General features: G+C 41.6%; 1 protein-coding gene across 1 annotated transcript in view; it reads right to left on the reverse strand.

The window, feature by feature from the left end:
• Nucleotides 1-4377: 4377 nt before the first annotated feature.
• Nucleotides 4378-27315, reverse strand: part of LOC104526722 (engulfment and cell motility protein 1-like) — a 30266-nt gene continuing 7328 nt past the window's right edge. Inside the window, exons 3-6 of the mRNA XM_010170262.1 lie at nucleotides 19373-19480; nucleotides 15732-15814; nucleotides 10186-10263; nucleotides 4378-5708 (exon numbers count right to left, since the gene is read on the reverse strand). Of these exons, the coding sequence (XP_010168564.1) occupies nucleotides 5508-5708; nucleotides 10186-10263; nucleotides 15732-15814; nucleotides 19373-19480 (470 nt within the window). The 3' untranslated portion in view covers nucleotides 4378-5507. The remainder of the gene's footprint in view (nucleotides 5709-10185; nucleotides 10264-15731; nucleotides 15815-19372; nucleotides 19481-27315) is intronic.

Here is a 27315-nt window from a genome sequence, read left to right on the forward strand (position 1 = left end):
GCTTGTTTGGTTCCTCTGAGACAGTATAAAACCCTAACAGCTACTGATCTCTGTATAACACCTCCAGCGAGGTGGCTACTGTAAAGCTCAGAAATGCTCTGTTGAAAAAACAGCAGTTTAGAAAACTCTTCTATTTCCAACAGCAACCTCTCCACCTGGAGAAAGGTGACTAATGAAATATTTCTTTTACCCTATGTGTGTCCCTGCAAGCTAAGCATCACCAGACCAGCTCTGCTCTTCAGAGACCTTCAAGGCCTCCTAGGTAGAAGTGAAAATAAAATGTAAATATATGCTACTAAATTAGTTTGAAACTGCCTCCAGTTCTTTTTAACCTTGCCCTCATGAGACCGCTGCAGAATGGCACTCCCTGAATCAGCACTTTGGAATCACCTTGCTATAAAAATTCATGGCTCTTCCAACATCCATTTTACACCTGGTTCTGCCCTAACAAACTCGAGCTGTTGACACCACTCTCCTCTCAAGTTTCAGACAGATTTAATACAGAAAGTGGTTCCTTTTTCAATACTTCTACGTCTGTGTAAGTCCCAGAGTTGCATGAAGCAGCTGGAGCGATGTGGAATAATCAGGCAACATCTTGTTCAACCTCAAGTACCAGCAGTACTCAATCCAATTACACACCAGACAGAAAAGTCATTACTTGCATCATCTCCAAGCATGTAATAAAAACTCAGCAACAGGTAAAATTGCCTTTCTGCTCACACAAGCCCTGATCCAGCCAGGTCCACGAACACCCACCTACATTTAGGTGCCTGTTTACCAAAATGAAATCAAGCTTCTTTTGCTGCATGGGTAAGTGCTTTGTTAATCAGGGAACTTGTGTAAGCCATGTGGATGTTTAATATTCAAATATAATTATCATCTAGTGAGGGAGGGAGCACTGAGCGAGTCTCATCCTGATTTAGCAAGCTCTGGGGAAAGCGGTGACAGCTCAGCCAGCAGCAAGCGAGAAAAATTCTGTCCTATGAATGTCTTCCAGAGTTTGCAGGGATTTTACCCTCAGCAGCATGTAGAGGTTGTGGGAAATCCTTTCCACTTCCAGCTCCTTGATGCTGCTGTAAGGGGAAGGGCTCTTTTCTTCTATCAGATGCTTCGTATTCCAGATTTGCTTCTGACAGCTAAAATATCCCGAGGTCAACAAGGGCTAGATTAAAGGGCTAGATTTCTATTGTTTTTAAAAACTCTTAAGAAGAATGAAACAAGAAGAGGGTAAAATCTCACATTCATCTTATTACGCTCCTTAGATGAATGACTTTCACATGACAGTGAAGCTAACGGCATTGGCTTAGTGCAGCAGCAGCAACCAAAGAGAGAAAGCCAGGGATATGGCAGTACAAGAGTGTCCTCCTGCTCCCAACCTCCTCTTCCATTGCTGGTTATTGCTCAGGATGAACAGCTCGTGCCACTGGAGAGCTGGACACACCAGGGCCACCTCTGATCACTGCAGTCTGATGCACTGACAAGCAACCAAAGAGCAGACTGGTGTTCAGGGGCATTTCACGCCCATGTCCTTCTCTCTCCATCTCCCCCTGCCAGGAGGGGTTTTGTTTCTCCTCTCTTTCATCCCTCCCTCTTTCAAGAGCTGTTCAGTGGCCAGAGCCGATGGGCTCTGGGGCTGCTGTGGGCACACGGGGCTTCCTTGCAGCTCAGCCATCTGCCAGAGAAGACAGGGATTTCTTCCAGGCAGTGGATCCCACCAGATTTCCATACAAGCCTTCACATTCCCAGCCATACGTGACACATCTGCATTATCGGGGACTACTGATGGGAGGAGAAATGTCAGTAACGAGCACCCCGGGCAAGCAATATGCAATTCTGGGTAGGGCATGAAGACACCAGGGGATTTCACAAATAAAGTAATCAGGACCTTGCATGGTCATTTTGCAACCCAAAAGAGAGTCATCACCTATCTTGCCTCTTTGCAAGAGAATGTTATTTTTCCCTGCAAGTTGTAAGGTTTAATAGAAGAGTTCTCCAGACTGAAAAAGGAATTGCTTCTGAAAAGCAGTAATGAAAGCCCAGAGAGTGCAAGCTCTTTCTCTGACACATAGTTTGCTTTTGTGTAGGATTACTTCACATTGCTGCTCTTCTCTTTGTCCTTACAAGCAGGGCAAGCAGTTGACTTAAAAAGAGACATACTTTTCTTGATTCAAGTTTTCTGGTAAAAGAATATATTAACTTTCAAAAGCAAAGTCATTTCTAAAAACAGGAGCTAAAATTAGACTGATTTTTTTTTTTTTTTTTCATTCTCTCTCCCCTTTATGGCTTTTACAAGCAATTAGTCACTTAACATTTTGAAATTATACAAGAAACTTCAATAGCTTTTTTTTTTTCTTTTTAAAATTTTTTTTTCCTGCTGCAGCTCCTTGAATGTGAAGCCTTAAAAGCTTTTCTGGAACACACAACAGCATAAGCAAATGAATTTGCCATTTTCATTCTCATCTTTTTTTTTAAATGAATGGGAAGCTGCAGGATATTTATTCATCATTGAATGTGGGGTTTTTTGTTGTTTTTTTGGTTTTTTTTTAAATTTCATAACAGTGAAGTGAGCCTGCATGACAGCTCTAGAAACTGAAGGCAGGATTCTTGTCTGCACCACAGCCCCTCGCGTTGCTGTGGGAAGAGCTTTTAAAATAGCTACATAGCCTATTATGCCAACGCATCTCTCGAGCCTCTTCTTTCTTATGGCATGGTGGGACACGTGGGGGGTGACAAATTTAGCATCCCAGCTCGTGTGACCCCCCCACACGGTGCATAAACCTGTACAAAGCGCTGGCCCACGCGAGGAGCTGGGCTCCTGTAAGGCAGGGCTGCGGCAGGTGATGAGCTAGAACCATGGGGCAGTGCCACGGCACCCAGCTGGACCTGGACCCCCACTCTGGGTCAGGCTGTGTCTGCCCTGCACAGTCCCAGGACAGGAGAGGAGCTGCTGGGCTGTGTCTCCGGCTTGCACGAGGCTTGAAAGATGCAAGAAGGGAGCCAGCCCTCAGCATTTCATGCTCAAGAGCCCCACGCAGCCCGAGCGGTGTCGATGTGCCTTGGTGTGATGAGGATGGGCACGAGGTGTTAGTAAAAACAGAGGGCTGGTGGCAGATCTTTTCCCACCACCTCCCCTGGGCTCTCAGTGTGCAATCTGGGGCGCTCACCTTAGTGGGAGGAGACAAGTCTAACCTTTCCTTCCTGCTCAAGTTGTCCTCAGGAGGAGAGCTTCTGTTTGCTCCTTTCTGATTGTCATGCAGACGCCGACCTGCTAAGATCACGGCACCTGAGCCCTCAGCGTTTGGCTCTTATCTCTGAGGAGTGAAAGGTGTTTCTTTTGACAAGGAGTAATACCCATCTGAAGCACCAGCTCCACAGTCTGTAAAAAAAAAGCAAAGGTTATGCACAGCCAAGCCATCCACCTGGGCCAGGGAGATTAATAAAACAACTCAGATTCTCTCTTCTGCTCCGGGTCTAGTCTTCATGCAGACAAGAGCCAGCATCAGTGTCTTGTGAAGAAACGTGCTTCTATCTCCATCCTCCACTCTTGGGACCCCCCCAAAATCCCCTGTGGCAAGTAGTGCCTTTGCTTCCACTCATTCCTGAGCCCTGAATCCCTCTGCCATAGTCTGATAAGGCTCTGGAGAATAAAACATCTCAAACTGATACATCTGGCGCTGCACATCCCTGTTCTCATTCAGACTGAATTGTCTCTCAGGCCACAATTCACTGTAACTTCCTACTCCAGTCTTTAACTCAGAGTCTCTTTTTTTCCTTACTTTACCATCTATTACCACCTAAACCAACTTCCATCTCCTTGTTAGATCAAGGCATCCAGGAAATACTACACACACAGCTTCAAGAAGGCACCTTCCTTAGGATCCTCATGTTTGAATTCATACAACTCTCTCCTCATCCTCCTTTTCACTGCACCTACAGGACATCATTTCTCTCCTCACCTGGTATAAGGTCAGTTGGGATGTTTGCCCCAGAGACAGCTGGATGGAGCAAAAGTCACCTCAGTTGAGGTCTTCTGCATCTGTCTCAACTGGAACCACACTCTAGGTTTCTCACTAGCACAAGCTCTTGATAAAACTCCTTCACAAGTCTTTTTCAGCTGGGTCTGAGTAGGAGAGGAATTCACACAAATAAAGGATTTCACAAAGGATCCTTCTCACAGGAAGGTCCATGTACCCATGGCAATGAAGATCTCTGGATGCATCTCATCCTTGTCACCACAAGTAAACAAATAAGCAAATTAAATCAGCTGCAGATAAGAAAGGTTCCACCCTTCCCTCTCCTCTTTGTACCAAACACTTCAGAATTGCTAGGAACCATAAAGAAGAAAAGACAAATTCAGAAGAAAAACAAAGTTCCAAGAATCATCACAACTCAGATTTTTATTCAACAGTGAAGTTGAAGGGAAATATTATTTTTTTTCCCTTCAGGGCAAATGTTCCAAATGGAAATTAAGTAAAAATATTGTCCTCCAAAAGTACTCACAATGAAATTAGTTTTCATTAAATATATTTGTTTTGCAAAATAAAATAAAAAAATCAGAACCCGTAGAAAAAAAATCCCTTGCAAATTCATAACACTGTAGCAATGACAACAATGTAAACCTGGATGTTTGGCGCTTGTAATTCATTTGTGGAAATTACTGTTGAACTTTGGACCAAGGAAATCAAAATCACTTTGAATAGCAACAAGCCAATTTGAGAGGTAACCGAGGCTTAGGAAATTATGCTATAGGGATGGGACACACTAGTGGCTTCATACAGAGGTTGTGCGAGTGATCTGCTAGTGCGGGGCTATTTCAGAGCTGGAGGGAAAAGAAGTTAAAAGCTGTTGCAGCATTGCAGCGTATGGTACAGCAAAAACCTGCAGACTTTCCATTCTGGGAGCCCATCAGTTGGGTGAAGGCTGGTGGCAAGAGTCGAGATGCAGTGGAAAGAATAATGACAGTGACGAATGGTGCAAGCACTGGGAAGCAGTTAACGACTTTCATCATCGCATTGGGTTCAGTTGTGAGCAGACTCTTGGGAGTGTCTGGGGAAATCTTCTGCTTACAGTAGCTGCTTCTGCTCCCTACCTCCCCCTCCTCCTTCCAGTTAAAGCCTCTGCCCTGCCAAGTGGGTTTCACAGGCATGCAGTTTGATAACATCGTCCTTTAGTTAAGAATGTCTATTCCAGTATTAAAAATGTAAAAAAAGTCCTCGGGAGGGTGCTTCTTAGTGGCAGTCTTTGCCTTAAGCAAGGCCAACAGCCTGCAATTACAAGTTAATTAAAGCAATGTGGATTTGGATGAGCAATGGGGAAGATGGGAATGGGGAAGGAAGTGATGCAGGGAACAGGGAGGAATGCAAGTGTTTCTACATCCCTCCCCAAAGCCAAAATCCAAGGTGCACAAGTGGGTTTCTTTTTTCCTCACACTCTTCTTTTTTTTTTTTCTTTTTAATATCTCTCCAGTTACAATATTTCCAGTTTTGAAGCAAGTTTCAGTGGCAGCCTCAGTTACAGTCATAAACAAAGTCGTAGTTGCTGGGCTCCTTTGGGATAGGTGGGGGAGCATCTGGGATCTGTATGTTTTCCAAGTCAAGGAGGCGTAGCTTTATCTCCATGCTGAGCAGCGTGTCTAAGTCGTTCCGCGTTAGATCACTCAACATATCCTTCCCAAGGAGGGCATTCAGCCCATCGGTCCATACACAATACTGCACAGGGAAAAGAGAAACATGATCATTAATAGACCTTCTGGACACAAACTGCTTGTCTGCTCTAGTCCTCTACAGTTACTGCTCCCATAGGGACTTATGAAGAGACCTAAAATCAGGTTGATTCATTCTATTAGCTCGTATCATGGAGAAGACATGTTCCACTGAACAGCTCAGAAAATGGGCAAACAATTCCCTAAAAATGGGAAGAAATTACAACATTTAGTTGTTTGATAGTTAGGTATCTCCTCCAAACTTCTTCTTGAATTATTCAATAATTATGGGAAAAAGAACAATACTGAACTTAGGACAATGATCCTCTGAAGATACCTCCTTGTCACCCTCTCTTTCTCTTTCCCCAATACTTACAGAAAAAGCCTGATTATCTTACACTAAATTTTGAATTCCAAGACAGCTAAGTTAGGTCAACAGAATCCCACCCGGAATCCTTCTTGACTCTCTATAGAAGAAATCCTGTATCAACTACCTAGTTTTATCGTGGTTTGCTTTCCTGTAGATTAAGTGGTATTAATTGACCTACACAAAGACAGGCTCTCACGTATCTATGCCTACTTACCACTATTTTACATGAAATCACATACTGTGAAAACCAGAAGAGTCAGTCAATGCTGTCTTTCATGCAAATTAAATGCCAGGCTACGTGATGTAATTCTAAATGCCACAAATGCTGAACTGGCCTCTAAACCCCCTTCCTTATTGTCAGCTTTTTCCTAACAGGAGATGCCATCTTTCCCACCAGCTGACACCTTGAGATAAATAAACATGGGCTGAATAACCATTTTAAATAAGGAACAAACCCAAGGGAGATTGGTGATCTAGAGTCAATTTCTATCAAGTAAGTCGCTTCCATTTATTACTACAAGCCATTTATTCAACCATGAACAGAAGTACTCAAATGCTATCATCCAAAAATAAAGATTTCAATCATGAACTCATGTCCTAGTTTGCAGGAGAAAATTAAATCAACTGTAACCGCATTTTTATCTTACAAATAACTCTGCTAGATTTCATGCCAAAAAATGGATATTAAATTTAGCTGACCATTTGCTACATGATATTGCCAAGTTTAAAGATAGCCATGGTTGACTTCATCCTACAGCAGAAATGAGGATTATTTTTAACAGAGAGAGAGAGAGAGAGAACCCCCTCTTGGGGTATGTCTTCATCCAGAAAAAGGGCATATTTTTAAAATAGGATGGTTAACACACTTCTACATCCAAAGTGAAATCCGACCCATTTAAGTCGGTAACAGAACCGAAGCGGAGCTAGGATTTCACCCAGGGTGTTGGTAAGCCAAGCTGCAGCTTTAATAGGAGATTAGCTATATAGAAGAGACTTTAGGGTTCAGGCTGTCCTGTGAACACGTAGAAACAACTTAGCCTGCCTATTCTAGGCTCTCGAAGTGTGTCACTGAAGACTTTTAAAGCATGCAATTTTTGTGGAGTGTCCGCAGAACACCGTGAAAAGAAAGAAGCTATCCTAGAAATGCAATTATTTTGTAACAGACTATAATTTTTTATAAGTGACTGAAAGTTTTCTTTGGGAAAGTTTTCCCAGAATTCACATGGAGGAAAGGAAGAGAAAGGCAAAAGGATGTGCTCAGGTTACAGAAGCACAGAGCATCCATTCAACAGATGCAGCCCCTGACGTGAATTGTCCATCACCTGCTCAGTGAGTATGGCCAGTGCGTTCTCTGGGGAAGATTCCCAGTGAGCCAGAAAGCAGAAATGCATTTCTCTCCTCTTCCAGATGTAACTCATTCAGGGCCCACAGCAACCAAATTCTGGTCACAATTTAGATGAGGGCAATGGCCTGGAAAAGGGGCTTCCTCTCTCATTTCCATATTGGCAAGTACATCTAATTAAACTCCTGTACATCTTGAGCAGAGAGAAATCCTAATGAGATGGTGGAAAAACAGAGGCATTCATTCAGAAGCTTTTAATTTTTTTTAATATGCAAAACAGACTAAGAGCCACTGAAAAATTAATTTACTACAGATTCATTTTCATAAAACTCCAATGAAACCTAATTATAGCCTCCCTCATCAGTTTCTCTGTCAAAAATCAAGGATAAGTTTAATCCACCTTTTTGCTATGCAGTTGAAACCAGTTATTAGTATTTAAATGAAAACCAAATACGATAGAGTGATCTCACAGTGCTGAATCCTCTGGCTAGCAGTATGCTCCAACAGATGGCTGAGGATATTGCCAGACTTAAGTGTGTAAGAACGAGGTCCAAATCTCAATGATATTGGTCCAGTAATGAGATTTTATTAAAGAACTACCTTGAGAATCAAATCAGTGGAACCAGCAATCATAAAGGTTGTTCAGGCTTCATCCATCTGGATGCAGCACCGAGCAACCTGGTCTGAGCTCATTGCTGACCTGTTTTGAGCAGGAGGTCAGACTGGGGACATCCCAAGGTCCTTTGCAATCTGAATCATCCTATGATCCTTGTTCAATTTTTGTTTTTAGGACACACTCAGTTCCCACATTCAGACCTCATTCTACAATCATGAGGACTGTAGAAGTGCTTGAAAAAAACAACCCTGTAAGCCTGACCTGAAATTGTCACGTACTAACATCATTCCTGGTGCTTCACACAAAGCTAACTAAATCTTGAGATGTCACCCACCAAATCTCCTGAGTTGACAACGCTGCTAAACTAGCACTTCTATTGACAAGCTGACTTTGATGAAGAGTCATGCTTTTCCTTGTGGGTGCTTCCTCTGAACATGTGCACTTCTTGCTTTAATTACAACTCACTTTCCTGTAGGCCATGGAAAAGTACAGAGGAAGCGAGTTGCCCCTGGGAACTGTCAAGCAGCAGCAGAGACTGCTGCCTCTGGCCATTCTTTTTTTTTTAACATATTAATTTCGTTTCAAAGAAGCTGCACAAGATCAAAAAGAGAAATAAAGATAATAGGTGTCTTAACCACAAGCAATTGGGTTAGTGGATCTCAGAATGCTGCTGCCCATCAGTGGAGTGTAGGCTACATTTGAGATACAAGTGCCCCCCATATTTGTTGATTTTCATGACCTTTTTTTTCTTATGAGCTGAAACAGACTAGAATCCAGTTTCTGGAGAATTTCTATCAAAAGCATCTAACATATGTTCAGTTCAGAGGATGAAGACAATCATGCTTTGCTTAGACCTACAGCTCTAGTGACACATTATGCCTGGGATCCTATTGCTGCTTTCTCTTAGGTCAAAACTGACCAGCAAATATTTCCCTGGAATGAACATATTTGAAATATTAATATTAATCCCCAGGAAAACCCACATGAGCATAACTTAATTTCCTCCCCTAAAATGAACGTTTATTTGAAGGTTTTAATCCAGAATCACAAATGTTGAAGCAATATAAATGCACTTCACTTGTAATGAAATTTCATGCAGTTTAATAACACTACAGTATAACACAGCTTAATGCAATCTTCTGTGTTTCATCATCTTTACACAGTGTCCTGAACTGGGACCAAATGTGACACCACCAAATAAATGTGCAAATGGAACACCAACTCTTGTTGCTTTAGAAATAAGAAGGAAAACCTTTATTCCTTCTTTATTTTTAATATAGTGCATTCTGATAAATCTTTAGTTGGAAGTTCTTTGAGAGAAAGACATCCAAGGCTTCCACATCATTAGGTAAATTAGTTCCATCACCTTCCAAAAGGCAATGATGTTGTCTATTTCCTTGTGTTTTCAAGTAAGGCAAGGAAGCAGGGTGGAGGCTGTCATTCTGTTTTGCCTTCATACAAGTGAGACCCATTGCAAAAAAATGCCCTATGGACATGCAAAAGAGGACCTTCTATGACCATCTGTCATGAATGGTCTTAAGCAATGTGAAACTAAGAATAAGTGCATATGCTATTCTTGGAGAACACAGGCTTTTGGCTGAAATTGAGACTCAACAATTGTATAATCTCCCCTGATTATATTGACATCGACAAGATGAGCTGAGGATGGCAGTGATTCTTTAAGAGTGTGGCTATATGAAACTTTGGTGTTGAATTAAAGTTCACTAAAGTGAACACACAGCAAAAATCCTCCGGGACAGACCAGATCAGGAGAAATCTTTACTACGGCAGGAAATGGTGAGCAAGGTCTGTGGAAACTGTGGGGTCTGCCCAAGCTCTCTTTTTTCTCTTACTTATGGTTCATATTTCAGTAAGGCTTAGAAACACTGACCTTGAACTTGGACCCCCATGTGCTCTATGATGTACAAACACAAAACACGTTCCTTCTGTGGTTCAGGATATGCATGAAAATTGCAGAAGGTCTTGTTCCTGTACTAACCTCTCTGCCTTCAGTTTGTTGTGAAAGGTGACACAGGTTTAGATGGACCTACACTCTGTGCTAGGATGACCATTCTTATGTTCTTATAAAATGGGCTGCTGCCATAAAGAAACTAAGAGGGCTCCAAAGAAGTTTCTGTAGTCTGAACTTGACTTACCTCATGCTTGTCTGGAGCAATGAAATTCAGCTGGCCACTCGAGTCATACAATATAGAGAAAGCAAGCTCTAGCACCTCCTGGAATACAAAGAACCAGATATTAATGGTGCATGAGAGAGGCATGACTTTCTTTCCTACCACTTATTCCTCAAAACAAGTGGAAAAATAAGTTATGGCACTCTCCTGCCTGGCCAAAGCTACAGCAGTACCAGACCATTGCAAAAGACTGGCACAGCAAGAACCCGAACACAGATGCTTCAGTCAAAACAAACTCACCCACCTCAGTGCTGACTGGAGCTTCACTCGGTCACGGATTGATTACTTTAGCATTTGAGTTTGGATTTGAGCTAGGCAATGGCAAGGACTAAAATCAGTATAACCCACAACAGTACACTTGGAACAAATTCTTCATGAAGATCCATGGTTTCTTCAATTTGTATAGATTAAACTTGCAAAGTTCTGCAATGTTTGATTCCCCATGTCAAAAATCTTGCCAGGACAGTTAATCTCCTGATATATACTTATGCTCTTTTCACTGCTGGAAATCTGTTAAATTTTTCATTCTCAAGAGAATTCTGTCATTTTGTCTCTACCTGAACCAGAATTGGCACTTTCAGTTAAACTGAACTATCTGGGTTACTTCATCAGAAAGACCCAAATCAATCTTGGGAAAAGAAAAAAACAATAATCTTTTTTCCCTTCAGCATTGAAGATGGAATTTCTAAAGGTGGCAAAGTGAATTCATTAAGCCCTGAGCTTCCCTAAAAGTCACTTGGACCTGGATGCCTATGGGGAAACCCATCCAATTTGAATAAATAATTAACTTCCACTGACCAGCAGTGAGCACATAAAGATGTTGTGTTATCATCACCTACATCGCTAAGTGCCGTTACAAGGACTTCACAACCTGTAAGCTAGCTGATGCAGATGTAACAGCTCTGTGGAAAAGAGATCCGGTTACAGAGGACAGTGCTGACTCATAACTACTTTGATCTGCATTATATGTCCTGTTCTTTTTGCCTCTTGGCTTCCTGAGCCCCATAATACCGATGGCCTTTGCTGACTCTCAGCTGATGACAGTCCCTACGCTGCCAGCAGCAACAAGAGCGAGGCTTCTTAAGTTTGCTGCAGTAAGTTTTAAAGTGGAATTATTGACCGCAGGGACTTAATCATCTACATTGCTCCAGATTTCTACCTGATCTCCTGGTCTGAAACAGACATAGGTCTTTGGATTTCAGTAAGAGTTATTTCATTTTTGAACTTGTGTGATTCATAAAACTTGCAATCCTTAGGGATCACCTTGGATGATCAGAGACCAGGCTTCTCATGGGAAATGCTCTTGGTTTCCTTGAGTTCAGTTATTAGGTTCGACTTGCTGCAGGAGACAAGTCTGTGTTAAAACCCCATGGAAGCTGCAGATACCAATAGTGCTGGTGCACTCAGCAAACAAATGGCTCACGCAGTTTTTTGTGGTTTAGGCATGTGTCTCAGCCACACCTTATTAAGAGGGATTGTCCCTCATTACAGAAACAAATTTACTTCTGCCCACACAAACCTGGCATTATCTTCTCAGTGTTATAAATTACTGTCAGAACATGCCAAGTCATGCAACCGAGATTGTGAAAATAAAATATATCACTGAGAAAAGGGCTTGTACCACTCTACTATGACATTCCTGAATTTCATCAAGGTCAACAACAATCCCATAGGCCTGGCTTCTGTATGTTTGTCCTTTGGGAAATTCCAAGGGATTGAAGTTTTTGTTCATCTCAAAGGAAGGAAAAGGAGAGAAAAACCCTGCCTGAAAGAGGAATATCCCAGGGAGCCATGGGCTTGGTCATTCCCAGTCAGGCAGAGAATGAGAAAGGGCTACCTTCAGGGCACCAAGCTTCTCTTCATGGGGGAAAGTGAGAGTTTGGCAGCCCCAGTTCCAGTTCAGCTTCTTTGCTGGCTGCTGCGGAGAGACTAAAGGCTCAGGAATTACAGCTTCCAGCTGCCAGCATCTCTGTTGCCTCATGCACAGCAAACTGTCATGGAAAATGGAAGCCTAAAGAGCTGGAGTTTCCAGCTGGCCCTCCACACCGATGGAGGTCTCAGGGGTTGAGCTGTCTGGCTTGTCAGGCACCCCCACCCAGTTCTGTTATGTTCCCATCAATGACCAGTGATTTTGAGGAATTGGTAATTCCTGAAGAAAAACTGGTCAGTCTCCATCAGCCACCTCTGGCTTTCTCCTCCTTTTTCTGTCCTACTTCTCAACCTTTCTCAAAGTCATTTTACAATCCAGCTTTTTCCACCAGTTTCTTTTGCAGTCCGGTCTTTCTTCTCTTACATTCCTTCTAACCTGCTCCTTCCTTCTGTTTTGCTTTCCTCCTCCCCCACCTCAACTTGCTGAACTCACTCCCTTGACACCTCTAAGTCCTTCCACCTTGCACATTTCAGATCTCTGCCCTTCTCTAGATGCTTGTCAAAGGTAACAGCATTGGGACCCACAACGTGCCCTCTTTCGAGCTTCACTGAAAACAGGAAACAAGAGACTGTGCACCTGCTGGTGGACACTTCCCACTCCTGGGTTTCTACTCTGCAGGAAAAGCTGTTGCATGTGGCATGAGGGGAAGCTTGCTCTCCCCAGCCCAGAGCTTCTCCCTCCTGCAATCTCTACTGGTCCCTCACGTGGGCCAGAGATCAGCTGTTTTTGATGAAGAGGCATTTTAGGTGCCTACAGATGATGATGATTCCATGCACTTGAAATGACCTCCCTACTCTCTGCTTACTCTGTCATCAACATCCTCAAAACAACCCCGTCTTTGCTGAAAATTGAGACCACAGTCATTGTTAAGTTTGCTTGCCAGAGACAGAAGATCATCCCCCAGAGAACTATCTATACATGCAGTGGCAGGGAACTTCTTCAACCAACATGAAATAAAAGAGAAGCTGCAGAAGAAGAGGGAAGTGAGCAGAACCATTTCTGCTGTGTAAAAAGGCACCAAGCCTGAAGTCTGCCACATCAGGCAATAAAGGGTGATAGAAGAACACTTAGAAATACATTACAATGTTTTTTCCAAATTCTTTCACGGTTTTTTTTGAAGGCTACAAAAATCTAATATATTTCATTTCCTTGAAATTCATTAATATTACTCGAGAGTCAGAAATGAAGGCTTTGAAATTAAACCTAATTTAAAAACACAAGCATGATGAACAACCATAGATTCAGGTTTGGTCCTATCAAGTCGTTCCAGCTTCATATGCATGCAAATTCCAGTTCAGTTTAACTCTTGTTTATTTCTAAATGGTCCCACTGGAAGAATAATGGCCATGTGCTGGCAAATGAAGAAATGCTGAAGCCTTTGTTATGGACATACTATGAATTCCAGCTATGCTCATAGCAGTGGCATTCTGCCATTCAATTTTCTTTTCTGCCAATGAATAAACATCAAGGTGGTCATTATATATGTACAAAGAAAGCACAGGATGAAAAAGCCTCTTAAAAAATATATCACTGATTGTGAAATTTCAGGAAGTAAAAGGTTTCATACACCAAACTCAGCCAAATTCCATTCTGTGTGTGGTTTGTTTGTTTGTTTTTAAAAAAAATTTCATTTCATTGTCCATACTATCCTGGTACTCCACAAACAATGATGTGTTATTCCTCTGATGTCAGTTAAGCATCTGTAATATTGTGCATGACAGATTGGTTGGGATGACAACTAATTTCAAAAATCCTGTGATTCTCAGGGGAAAAAACAAGGAATTGAGGAAAGAAAAAACAAAACAAAACAATCAACAAACCCCTCAAATTCCCCATCACACCAGGAATTGTAAAAACATCATAATTATTATTGCTGGAGTCACAAATGGAATACTCCAGCTATGGATGCAGCCACGCTACCTATCAACTCCTGATCTTTACGTTCCCAGCCAGCAGCTTTATGCCAGTTCAAAGCCGTTTTACCTGAGGAAATGTGGTGATTGGACTGAGGACAAACTCATCTGCAGCATTGCTATATAGCATTAAATACGAACTAGACATCAGTGCCCCATAAAAATGACACATTTCCATCACTGCCACCCACTGCTTTCCTTTTCCTCATCTTTCCTTTTTGTGCGGACATGAGTCCTAAGACAAGGAAGCACTAAAAATACTTCATATACATCATATAAATGCCCCAGCCAAACGCTGTTGATGGTTCAGCTGCAAGATGAGGTAGGAGTTGTATGCAATCTATTGTGTGCGTGTGTGCTAATGCCCTGATTCAGAAAATCATCAAGGAAAAATAGCCCTGGGATTTTTTTTCTTTTTCCTGGCTTGGCTTGACTTTTTTATTTCCACTCATGTAAAGCCAATGCTGAAAGGAGATGATGGTATCCTGATAAAAGCAACTCATGTATGAGAAACACATGCAAAGAATACTCAAGATGCTCTGCGTATCTGCGTGTAGTTAAGGGAAGAAAAGTTGTGGCTATGAAGATGCAACAGTTGTGTGATGTAGTTTTGACAGTGCCTTTTCATTTTCTGTGGTTCCTACCAGAACTGCTTTTTACGGTGTTTATTTGAAAACTAAATGCATACATTTTATTTTTAACGTGCTGAAGCAGGAACTCTTTACTATTTTGTCCGTCAAAATATCTTTCTAATTTGACCTCAAATTTCTCAGTTTCAGGTAACTAGAAATTCTGATTGAAATCCTCTGTTCTGGTTCCCAGACCACAGGGTGTGGTCTAGAACATTATTAGTGTCTCACTCCTTCTTGTAAGGTCAGACAGCACGACCTGATGGAAAGCTTATGAACATACCTCATACAATATGGCATGAAGATCATCACTACCAAAGATGTCAGACTTTGCCAGTAACTTGCTGTAGCGGCAATTCTTACTAACAAAAACTCTGCAAGGTTCTGGCATTGTACAATTTGAGTCCTGCTGTCAGTTCACAGCTGTTGGTCTGAAACTCGGAAAAGGAACATAAATCTAATTTAAGCTGACCATTGTCTCCTACATGTTTTTTTTTTTTTTCCCCAAATGCACTGGCTGAACACATCTTTATACACCTCATTAATTGCCAAGCATTTACCTCACATCCTTTTGTTGGCAGTTGTTTTTCTACCTGACTGGACCTGATGTTATCATCAGTTGGACATTAATTGCAAATGTGGCATGTGCCAGTGTTCACTGAATGTGAGCTCATCAGAGAATACAGCTGGAACAAGTGAGTTATTTATCAGAGACAATGCAGGAGGAGGTACCAAAAGTCACCGGTGCTCTGCAGTAGCAGTCTAAACTACTTTAGAGGTAGAAGACACCACTACTAAAGACTAACTTAATGTGCTCTGGGCATATCACGATGCACATCTACCATGAAATCTGAGTAAAGGAGTGTAGACTGTCCTAATATTTTAACTCAGATGGTCTGAGGTGAAAACAAAGTGTGTGTGCATACACAGAAAGGTGGCAGGCTGGAATGAAAAATACCTGTCTTACTTCAGGGAAGGTCAAGCTGATAAGCTTTGTATTCTGCAGGGTGTGTGTTCGTAACAGTTTGAGAACCATACCTTGTTTTGTTTAAGAGCTCCTTTCTCCTTCATGTGAGGGCAGTCTTTCCCAGTCACAACAGCTTTTATATCTGCCACTGGCACTGCATTAAAAAGAAACAAAAGCAAAAACCAGCAAATGAGTTATAACCAAGGTGTGTAAAAGCTAGAGAGTCTAAAAAGAGGCAAGACCAATGTGTTAAAATTGCCACTTCCTTTGCCATTTCCAGCTTGTTGTAAAAAAGAAAACCCAAAGAAAACAACTAAAATAGGAATCAGTGAGTCTCGACACAATTTCAGGCATCTGGATAAAAATCTGAGCGTGCTTTTTCTTGTCTGTTGATACTACTTTGGCTAAGAGTGTTTCATACAGATGTGTACCTGTGCCTGGCTAGTTTTTATGTGTATTTGTGTATCTAGAAAATGTACACTGTTTTCTGCCTTACTAATGCAATATGCCTGCCCTGTTGTTGCTCTTTTCCTAGGCACCCAGTTAAAGAGAACACTGGGCAAATTGGACTCTACCTCACTTGATGCTGTTGTTCTTCTGTTAACGCCTCTATGAATTTTTCAAACAGTTTTCTACTGCATTTCCATCAGCAGTTTAGTGGCTTTCTGGTATTAACAGGAATAAGGACTACTAAGGCTTATAACGACCCGATTCCAATTGCTTTAAAATGTGAAATGATCAGAAATCATTAAAAAAAAAAAAGAAAAAAAAGGGTAAGAAACAAGTATTGGAAGCTGCTGCCACTCACAGAGTGAGGTCACTAGAACATAAAGATAAATTTTCCTGAGTTTCAAGTGGAAGTCAATTTTCCAATGGTAATTACATTATGGAGAATCTATATGCTCCACAATACAGTATGGTCAGTGAGTGACAGTTTCTACAATCTATAAATAATCCATTATCCTTGTGGCTGAGCAAAAACATCAGATATCTAGAACAGCATAATAATCTGAAAGTCCGTTACTGCCCAGTTCTTTACAAACTCTAATGGAAATACTGGAGAGGAGAAATGCATTTGCTGGGTACAGCAACACTATTTATTTTATGACAAATTACCTCAGCACTATGGTCAAAAGGATAGCAAGAGATATACCAGACATTTTTAAAGGACTTTCTTTGCATGGAAAACTGAAAGAAATGAAATTTATTTGGCTCTTCACTACTCAACCTCTCTTGCCTTTTGTCTCAGCATTTCATGCTGTGACCCAGATGAATTCTTTTGCCTCTAACACTACCCTACTTTTTGATGAAGAAGAGATATTATTTTTGAGAGGAGAAAGTGAGCTAGGACAAACTGGAAAGTCCAGAAGATACTTGACTGCAACTATGGCAGAAAGGTCTTCTTAGGAGGAAAGAGTTCCTGATGTTTCCTGAAGATGCTCAGAAAAAACATTTCTCTGATTGTTTAAGGTGGAGTTTTCTCAAGTTAGATTTCTCAACCAAGAAGGCTTTTCTCCAGGTTTCATACACTCTCCAGATCTCTGTGATCTGGAATGGAGTTACTATGGGAGATCACAGACTGGTATGACATCCTGATCTTTATTTATCTGGAGCATGGCCTATTCCTTGCTTTGGACAACTAGAATCATAGACTTCAGATGGTATCAGAAGCTGACTACAAGATGTTGGAGGGTGTGAGCACAGATGTGATGTGCTCACAACAGATAAAGCCCTGAGAAAGATGGCAACTGTCTTCTGTCCCAGCTGGAGTCTATTTGCCTTTACCTATTCTCTTTCATCTGTTGACCTGTTCCCAAATGCTGACAATCTGGTCATCATATTCAGACCTTAATAGTTCAAAATTCAATATAAGTCTATCCAAAGAACACGAGTGTATTTCTGGAAAATGTTCTGTAAAATTCCCAAGCCAGTTTGACCTGACAGTTTCAAACAATAGTGCCACTTTATAATCTTGCATCTTGCAATATTCTCAACTCTGTTTAATTAAACTCTAATGTGGGTGGCACTATGGTAAATCTCATATCCTGTATAGCTTGAAAACCTGAGATATTGATGAATCAACCTTATCCTTCTCAAACTGCACCAGTATCTGCTCTGCCAGTGGGCATGCACAGTGAACATGTGGGTCTGGCCCAGTGGTTTCTAAAGTAGGAGCCTTCTCTTCCCATGGGATCCTGACATTCCTCAGTAGGCTCCACAGCCAATGGGGGTTGGACTAGATGATCTCCCGAGGTCCCTTCCAACCCAAACCATTCTGTGATTCTGTGAAATGCAAATACAAGATGAAGTTTGCAGTCAGGGTCAGAAGTTTGAGCGAGGAAGTGTGCCCAAAGCAAACAAATCTGGGAACTGCTGGTCTCCTAACTGTGCCTGAGCTTCAAGTGTGACCTTCATTCTTCTTCTGACATTCTGACGCTACTCTAACATTCAAGGGCTATTTCTCTAAGCCTTGTCCAGAAAAACAGCCTCTTCCAGTGCCAATGCAGCAACGTGACCCCCTGTCCTACAGTTCTGCCAAGACTGCAGTAAGAGCACGAAACATCCTTGAGGCAATCTGTAAGGCAATGAAAACAAGGGAATGTGAACTGCCAGGGCTCCAGCATCAGACAGGATCTTCCTCTTGCCCTCCCAGGCTGCATCTGGGAGCACTTAGAAATTTTAAAAGGTGCTGCCTGGAGACAGGTTGGGGGAGCAGAAAAGAGAAACAATTCTTTGTTTTACTAATACCCAGGAAAATTTAAATTACTGATTTTCTCCTTTCTCAATTTTCAGGCTGGAAAAATTTCCAACTTCTGAAAAATTAAGTCTTACTGCCATTCCATGAAAGAAGTGGAGCTACCAAGTGAAATGCTTGTACAAGCGTGTCTAATTTGATAATGTCAAGAATGGCATTTATTACTAATGGAGGTTCAGAAAAGAAGAAAAAGAAATTATTCCTTCCTGAATGTTTGATTTCTTGAAGTTACATTCTTGTGACAGAATGACTACACTGGTCATTATTTCCTTTCTCATAAAATCTTTCCCAGGATTGCAGGTTAAACCTCTACAACTCATGTTCAAGGGCAAAGAAGAAAACATCACAAGAGTATGATTTTTCTGAAGGGCTTCAAAATTACTTTTATCCATTTAAAAAAATCCAAATAAATCCCCTGATAGGAGTTCTCACAGAAGCATGTCCTCTCCCAGCTGGGTACACAGTAATGGTGAGGTCCTCTCAATATTATTCACAGCAATGTGTCATCTTTAAGTCCACTCCCTGTGATAATGAAAAAGATCTCTGCCTGCCACGGATTTCTCCTCCAGTCACTAAACTATTTGCCACAGAAGAAATCTGTCTCTGCTATCTGTCTCTGCGGATAGGAAATGGTCCGAATATGCCCAAGTATTTTTATTTGACATCTGCAGTTATCTAAGCAATGAAAATAAACTGTGTTCCTCCCCATGAAAGGCATGACATTTCCAAACTGAATGAAATTCTAAACTCGTTGGAAAGCTGAGCTCAGTCCTCATATACACTTGCCAAAACCAGGAGAGAGGTGTTTGAATGCAGGAAGAAACGTCCTCTGCATTCTCTCTCCATAAACAGAGCTGTTGATAACATTCCATGTAAAGAAAAACCTGCTACAAGTTATAAAGAGGAACTAACATTAAAAAAACTTTAAAAGTAGCACCATCTTTGTGCGTGACTTACATTTATCTTGCAAGGAATCATGGGGAACTTCTCCCTGGGGACTTTCTTCCAAGTCTCCATAGTGCAAGACCTTGTGATTAGGTGAAAGTCGACAATACCAAAATTTGTCTGTTAAAATAAACACATTAAACAAGGTCACCAACATGTCTTCACCAGCATTATCAATAGCAGAGGAGGAAGTTTACTCAAACAAGGCACTACAGGGAAGGACAGCCTTTTTTCTTGCAGAAGGAGGAATGTGTGGAGTGTATGGAAAGCAGGGCAGGGACTTTGCTCAGTAATTTTACTTGATTAAATGAAGCTGGCATTAATCTATCATTTTTTTTTTTTATTCACTTAGTCACTGGCTCCCAAAAATAAATACTAGTACGAAACAATTGGCTTAGTTTTACATGGTATTATATACCCTCAAGGACAGAAGACTGGCAAAGTAACCACGGCTTGCAGTGGGCAACTTCAATGCACCCATAAAAGCTTCCTTTGTAGCACCCACTATGTGCAAATTAAGCCCTGTCAGTTGTCTTGTGTGGGACACCCAAAACCTGATACATTTGAAATGTCCCATACTTTATGAAAATTATGACTCATGTCTTTTTTATAGACATGGGAGAACACCCTCATATTTATGGAGGGACTGGACATAACAAACATGCAAACATTCAAAAAGCAGATGTTAACTCCCTTGTCCTGCAGATAACTCAGTGCTTTGCATGGTCACGAATATATGTGTGACTGTGTGACTGTGCAGTTACACTCTGGTTTGCATTTTAGCCCTCCCTAGGAGGTGTATATTTACATCTCCTGCCAACTCCTCCTTTGCAGGATATAATTCTGCTTAATAATATTTGTTCAAATCTGCTCCCACAAAGAACATCACCTTTGCAGAGCCTCGCCACCACGCTGCCTGGTGTGCAAGGGTGCTGCTTGCCAATTCCCTTTCTGAAATGGCAAGAACGAGGTTACCTTTCCTCATCAAAGCACTTTCTGTTAATAAATAGATCACATAATGTTAAACTGTCAAAAATACAATCTTGTTACATCTAAGCTCTAAATCTCCAACAGCTCAGAGCAAGGCTAGATGTTAACATGCCAGTGGTGGGGGACAGAGGGCTTCTTTGGCTCTGTGCTCCTCTGGTTGCTGGCAGCGCTGGTGCTGTGCCTAAGGGACAATTTAGGGGAAACGAATGGAGCCACATTCACACAGATAAAACGCCAGAGGATCTGCAGAACCACCACAGCCAGCATAGATGATCTTGTTTGGGGTGCTAGCAAAGGAAGGACTTCTTGGCCCTGTTAGTAATACCAGCTTCATGGACCCAGCTTCTTTCTAAAAGACACTTGTCCAGTCATTTAAAATGCAATACAACAAAACACAGAGAAAGACAATTCAGCTTTGAATAGCAAAAGTAGGCTTCCTTTTAAATGTCTTTGTCATGGTGGGTAAAAATGTTTGGGGGGGAAAAAAAACTCACACATTTCAAACCACTTTCTGAGTGAGCAGCCCCTTCTACAGAAAGGTCTCAGAAGACCTTACAAACCACTGGCAAAGCTCAAAACGGCAACGGACAAGATTCTGGTTATCTACTTCACAGGCATGCACAATACTGAAAGATTTATGGTAGAGAGCCTGAGATTATGATTTTGTGGTGCACACAGAAAGGACTTCTGAAATATACGCACCCTTGGACTGTAAGCAGTACGTACAAGGTTGCACAGCACAGAGTCCAGAGGAAAACCCCACTTGCAAAGCTTCTGTAGGGATTTGAAACTAGAGCAAGCAGGAGCCCTCATTCAGTAGACTCCCATCTGAAGAGCACACACACAATCAACTCGTTGGACCCTTTGTGTGTCTCAGAAGGATGCATGTGAAACTTTCCTAGGTCCATACCTTCTACAGGGAACTCAACCAGAGCCAAAATCTGATGCTTAAAAAACATGCCCTGTTGAAACTGATGGTTGACCATCATGCCGTTTGCCTACCTCAAGAAAAGCCTCCAGTAAGTGTAGCAGGAGCCTTTCATGTCTAGCTTTAACTGCAACCTCATGCTTTATCAGGCTGTACAAAGGAATATACCTTTCCAACTCTAAGATTAAAACAGTATTTTTTTTCTCAGTAACAGCCAACATAGTCTCACCACCTTCTCAATGACCTGGCCAGGAAGAGGGTGTAACAGAAAAAAAACCAACCCCAAAACCATTAATTTCTTTCAATTTAGCGCAAATGGAGCTGGTGTTATTAGCAACCTCCTAGGGGTTGTAGTGTTTTGGTCACCTTGGTCCTGTTTCAACACCCTGCTCCAATAATAACAGAGGGAAAAACCCCTCAGCGAAAATGTCTTTCTTCATTTTTAGGAAGGAGTGGTTTTATGGGAAGAAACTCTTAGCTCTGAAGGCTTGTGGAGGCTTTTACAGCAGTTCCTCATAACCCAAGGTTAATTAAAGAACTAATAGCCATAGACTGTAGCTTGAAGCTTGTTTGGTACAATTCTCCTGCGGGCTCACTAATAACTGTCATTGTGCCACAGCCTTGTTGTCAAGGGGAAAACCCTTAAATGAAACCTACAAATGGAACCAACAAGGTTCCCTCAGCTGCAGCCACTAAATGACTGCACCAACCAGGCTGAGGAGGATGAGATGTAATCCTTGCTTCTACAGCCACCTCAGCCTTACCAGCTGGGGTGGTTTTTTTCAGCTGTGCATGACCTTACAGTTTATCAGACTTACAGGAGATGTCAGTGCCTCGGAGGGGAGCAGTTTTAAACATCATGTGTGCTACTTTACTGTAGTGTGGGTGCTGAACACAATTTTATTGGAAAAATAGTGTATAAAATAATGTTCCAGTCAAAATAAAAATTATATGAAATTGCTTCCACTGACAAAAAAGGTGAAGAAATCTTAACTACAGAACAGCATATAGGAAGCACCTCTCTCTCAGCACCTCTGCTGTGAGGACAGGCTGAGAGAGTTGGGGCTGTTCAGCCTGGAGAAGAGAAGGCTCCAGGGAGATCTTATAGTTGCCTCCCAGTACCTGAAGGGGCTCCAGGAAGGCTGGGGAGGGACTTCTGACAAGGGCAGGGAGTGATAAAACAAGGGGAAATGGCTCTAAACTGGAAGAGGGTAGATTGAAATTAGACATTAGGAAGAAATTCTTTCCTGTGAGGGTGGTCAGACACTGGAACAGGTTGCCCAGGGAAGCTGTGGCTGCTTCTCCCTGGAAGTGTCCAAGGCCAGGTTGGATGAGGCTTTGAGCAACCTGGTCTAGTGGAAGGTGTCCCTGCTGATGGCAGGGGGTTTGGAACTGGATGATCTTTAAGGTCCCTTACAACCCAGATCTTTCTATGATTCTATGATGAATCTATGAAGTGGCCAGCATTTACTTTCAGATCTAAACTGACAAACAAACAAACAAACAAAACAAGAAGAAAAATCTCTTTTCTGCCATTATGAGAAAGTGGTGTTTATAAAACAAAGAAAAGCTAGTGTCCAAACCCTCCAGAGCTCTTAAACCCAAGTCCACCAAGTTAAACAGCCACAAGAGGCTTTAAAAATGGGATGGATGTTTCCCAACAGACCCTGTACTCCACAGCTGGCAGATCCCTGTGTACTTGCACAGCTGGAGTGGGGCAACTGTCTGTTCAGGAAGGAGCGGAGGTTGTTTTGGTTTTAGGCCTGGCCTTATGAATTTGCTTCAAAGCCTAAGTCCCTTCCTTGAGCTACAGCTCTTATTTTGTATCTGGTATAATTACACTTGCCCCTGTAAAACTCCTCCTCAGGGTAAGGAGCTGTAGGGAGGGCAGTCGCTAACCGCAGCGTCTTTAGAGACCATGTGGGCTTGTGATTTCATTGCCATTTTCTCACACACTACATCATGTAGAATTTCTGGTGAGTCCTTATGTCTTTTAGCTCATTGACCACTGATGCAATCAAATTAAAGTGCTAGAGATTCTTCTTTGGGAAACAGAATTAATAATTCTGGTTTTTAACCTGAAAAGGTTTCAAAGAAATTGTTCTGATTTTCAGATAATTGCTAGAGCAGCCAGTGGGTTAAATATTGTCGCAGATTATAGATGTGGTTAAAAAAAAAAAATCCCAAATAACAAAATCAGCTACAATTTGGCTAGAAGAATAACATTCAAAACCGTGACCAAATAGTAGGGCACAGAACATTTTGCTGATGGGCTACAGATTGCTGGGCCATTCACACAGTGTGTTTTCAAGTGCATTAATGGCCAGTGACTCACATGCCCTTAACAATGCTATCCCAGGTAAAGAAGTGCTGTGATTAGTATAGAAGTGCTCTATAGTTAGATCCTGGGGAGAAAAAAGCTCAGATATGCAGGGACAAAAGTCTGAGAACACACATTTTATCCCAAGATACATTTCAGATTGCTAAAGAAGTTTTTTTCTTCAAAGACAATCTTCCTCACCAATGTAGCAAGAGGAAAAAACTTTAAAATTTATCAGTGAGAACATACGCACTTGTGTAGATTTTAGATATATGGACTCACTCTTTTTCTTTCACTGTGTTCTCTTTCTCTGATACAACTATAGTGACACATTTCCACTCTAACTGCTCTTAACTGCTTAGAGGAAGCCAGAAAGCCCTGCAAATAACTGACCCGTGGCAATGCTGGAGGCATATTTGGTTAATTGGTTCCTCTCAGCAAGTTACACACTCACAGAATATTAATTTTTGTGGTACTACAGAGGGTGGGATGGAGTAGCAGTAGCAAAAAGGCTTGGCAGAAAAAAGACAAAGTATGTGTGTGTGTCTGTTTACTTATCCTAGCAAGAGATGGAAAACCTGCCTTCACTTGATTTTCTGTTGTCATTTAAGCTTTCTCTTTCCAGGTTACTTCCACAGTGTCATGAATTTTTAATTTAACAGTGTGTATCACCAGGCTTTCCTTCCCTTCCAAAAATTACTGTTCAAGAAACCTCATCTTTGGCTGCAAAACCACTTCAGTAAGATGAAATTTCTCTGTAATCTTTATAAAGCTAAAAGGGGAATTTATTTCCAAGAGTGCACCCAGCAACATAAACTACTGTCCTGGGTTTGGCTGAGATAGATCTATTTTTTTTTCATAGTAGCTAGACTAGTGCTTTGGATGTGTTTTGGATTTAGTACGGGATGTGGCATGAGGAGGATGTTGATAATACACTGATGTTTTTAGTTGTTGCTAAGAAATCAAGGACTTGTCAGTTTCCCATGCTTTGCTAGTGTGCAAGTGCACAGGAAACTGGGTGGGAGCACAGCCAGATCCAAAGTGGTCAAAGGGATATTTCATATTATGCAATGTCATGCTCAGGATATAGATGAGGGTTGGCTGGGAAGCTCTTTCTTTCTTCTGGAATTGCGGTTTCAGGATTTTCCCTCCTCTGGGATCGCTAGCCAGGAATGGGCTGGAGCGTTGACCAACAAGTGGTGAGCAACTGCATTGTGCATCACTTGTTTGTAAGTTCTATGATTATGACGATGATTATTATTACTATTATTATACTTCAATTATTAAATTGTTTTTACCTAAACCTACGAGTCTCCTTAACTTTACTCCTCCAATTCTCTCCCTCATCTACCAGGGTGGGGGACAGTGAGTGAACCGCCACATGGTGTTTGGCTGCTGGCTGGTTAAAACCATGACAACTACAAATGTACTGGACGCCAGCATCAGAAGTATCTATTATCCTCAACAAAACACCTTTATCTGCTACTTAGCTCTACTGGAAAAAACAATTTTTGGGGTTATAAAGTGTTTTTCAGGCTTTTGCTTTAGTCTTCTCCCCTTTCTTTTAGGAATTAACTAAGGAAGGAAAAAGCTGAAGAGGTCTGTCTGTCAGCTGATGTCCATGGTCAAGGAATAAGGTGGGGATTTGCAGAGCTTCATGATTTGCTGTTGAGCAATGACCAGAATGGCAGCCTAGATTTTGCTGTTTAATTTCCAACTGATTAAGAATGCTTAATAAAAACAGAGGAGTTAGTGCTGCAGTTTTCCTCTGAAATCTTGCAACGGAAGGGCCATGTATTCTTTGAAAGTGCTAAGGATCCTGCTGGGACAACCATGATATTCCTGAATTTCAGCTACAGAGAGATTCTGCTGATAAAATAATCCTGTGCTGAAACACAAAAGGTAGAGATCTGATTACAGACACCTCACAGCTTAATCTTCAGCATCTTCCCAGTGAATCACCTGTTGGATTGGAGGCTTTCCAATGCCAAGTAATACGAAAGTGTTTCACCTCTTCTCAAAAGGCTGTAAGAGGCTTTAAACTCTCTCCTCATTTTTTTGTAAGTTAATTTTTCCAACTTACTGTGACTAACCATGTGTGTCCTACCACATGTTCAAACAACAGTCTTAGCAGAAGTTTACTCTGGAGTCTTTATCATGGGATAATGCCTGTTAATTATTTTCTAAATGGGCTATGTAATGCTTTCAGCTTCTCCTGTGTAGGGCATGTTCAGGTTCTTCTTGTACAATCTGTAGATTTGCAACATAAGTTCCGTGATTGTGTCAATGGCAAGAAAGAATCATAGGAAAGGTAATAGAAGCAGTATTAAATACTAAAGCAAAACATCTACCTGCTTTTACTACTCTTGCAAGTAGTTTGCCACATGGCATGCAAATTGTGATGCCTCACAGCACTCCCCATTTCTGTTTCAGCTCCATATCAACCTGGATGGACCACAGCCCTTTGAGGACCTTGGTAATGTTTCCTGGCAAGTGAAGTCAGTTGGAGCAGTGGGCCAGTGACAGGGTTCCTGAACCCCCAGGTAGCACAGGACACATGTACATGGAGGTGGTTTCAGGGAGAGGACATGGGGAGGTGGGGTAAGGCTAACAGAAGACACACTTGGGAATTTGGGATTTGTACTATTTTTATCAGGACGTTCAGAGGAATTGTCTGAAAGCTTGACTGTCCCCATGTTTAGTATCACGAGCTAAAGCTCCGGTCCTCCATTCACTTTACTTCCTCTCCTAGTTCTTGACATCACGACAGACCTGGTTTTACAGCTTGCTCTGTGTGGAGTATGGGAGACCCTGAAAGCTGCTTCTGCTTTGTGCCAGCTGTCACTATTTGCTCCTTGGACTGTGCCAGGCACTGTACATACCTAGAAAGGGATCCAAATTGAACGGCTTACATGCCAAACATGCTTGTGTTTACAAACCATGCTTTGCTTCTTCATTAGATTGCACAGTGTAAGGTCTTACTGAGTTTAGTTCAGCCTCATGCATCATCATCTTCTGTAATGGTTGTGTTTGCTCCCTCCCTCCCAGGGGGATAATTTACACTTCTGTTTCAGGGAATACAGGGAGTCTAACATAAAAGCACACACAACTCTTAAGGGTGGAAACATGCCCTTCTAAATGGGGTTGCATCTGACAAAACCCAATATATTTCAGAGAAGATCAAGTTCTTCGACATATGGTTGCGTGTTTTATTTGTTTCCAAAGAATCATGAACTTTTGTGTCCCTGGATAAATATTACATCATTGTAATTAATCTGGTGGCCTATACAATTCACTCCAAGGCATGATACATAGCAACCTTCTCAACTCTGGACCAGAATATTACATTAATTTTTTATTTTTTTCCTTTAACTTCAATTCCACTCATCTAAGTTGAACCAATTTATACTCCCTAAGGCTTTTGATCCTATAAATCATGAACTAACAACACTTTAAGATAAAACAAACAGTCTATCTTCCTCTTGGAGATCTGCCAAAAGAATAATGTTTGCCACAAACCCTGCTCCTTTCCTTCAGCCCTTCAGATTAAGGCTCTGAGAGGAATAAAATAAACAACCCTCACTACTGATAGCCAAACCAAACTATGCATTACTTGAGCTACTTTCACTCGGAGAAGATGCAGCTGAAGGGAAAACATGTATCACGTCTCCCTGTGAAATCTGTATAGAAAGTCACAGTGAAACATTAATGCTCTTT

Source organism: Antrostomus carolinensis, unplaced genomic scaffold (assembly GCF_000700745.2).
Source record: "Antrostomus carolinensis isolate BGI_N321 unplaced genomic scaffold, ASM70074v2 scaffold8936, whole genome shotgun sequence".
NCBI lineage: Eukaryota > Metazoa > Chordata > Aves > Caprimulgiformes > Caprimulgidae > Antrostomus > Antrostomus carolinensis.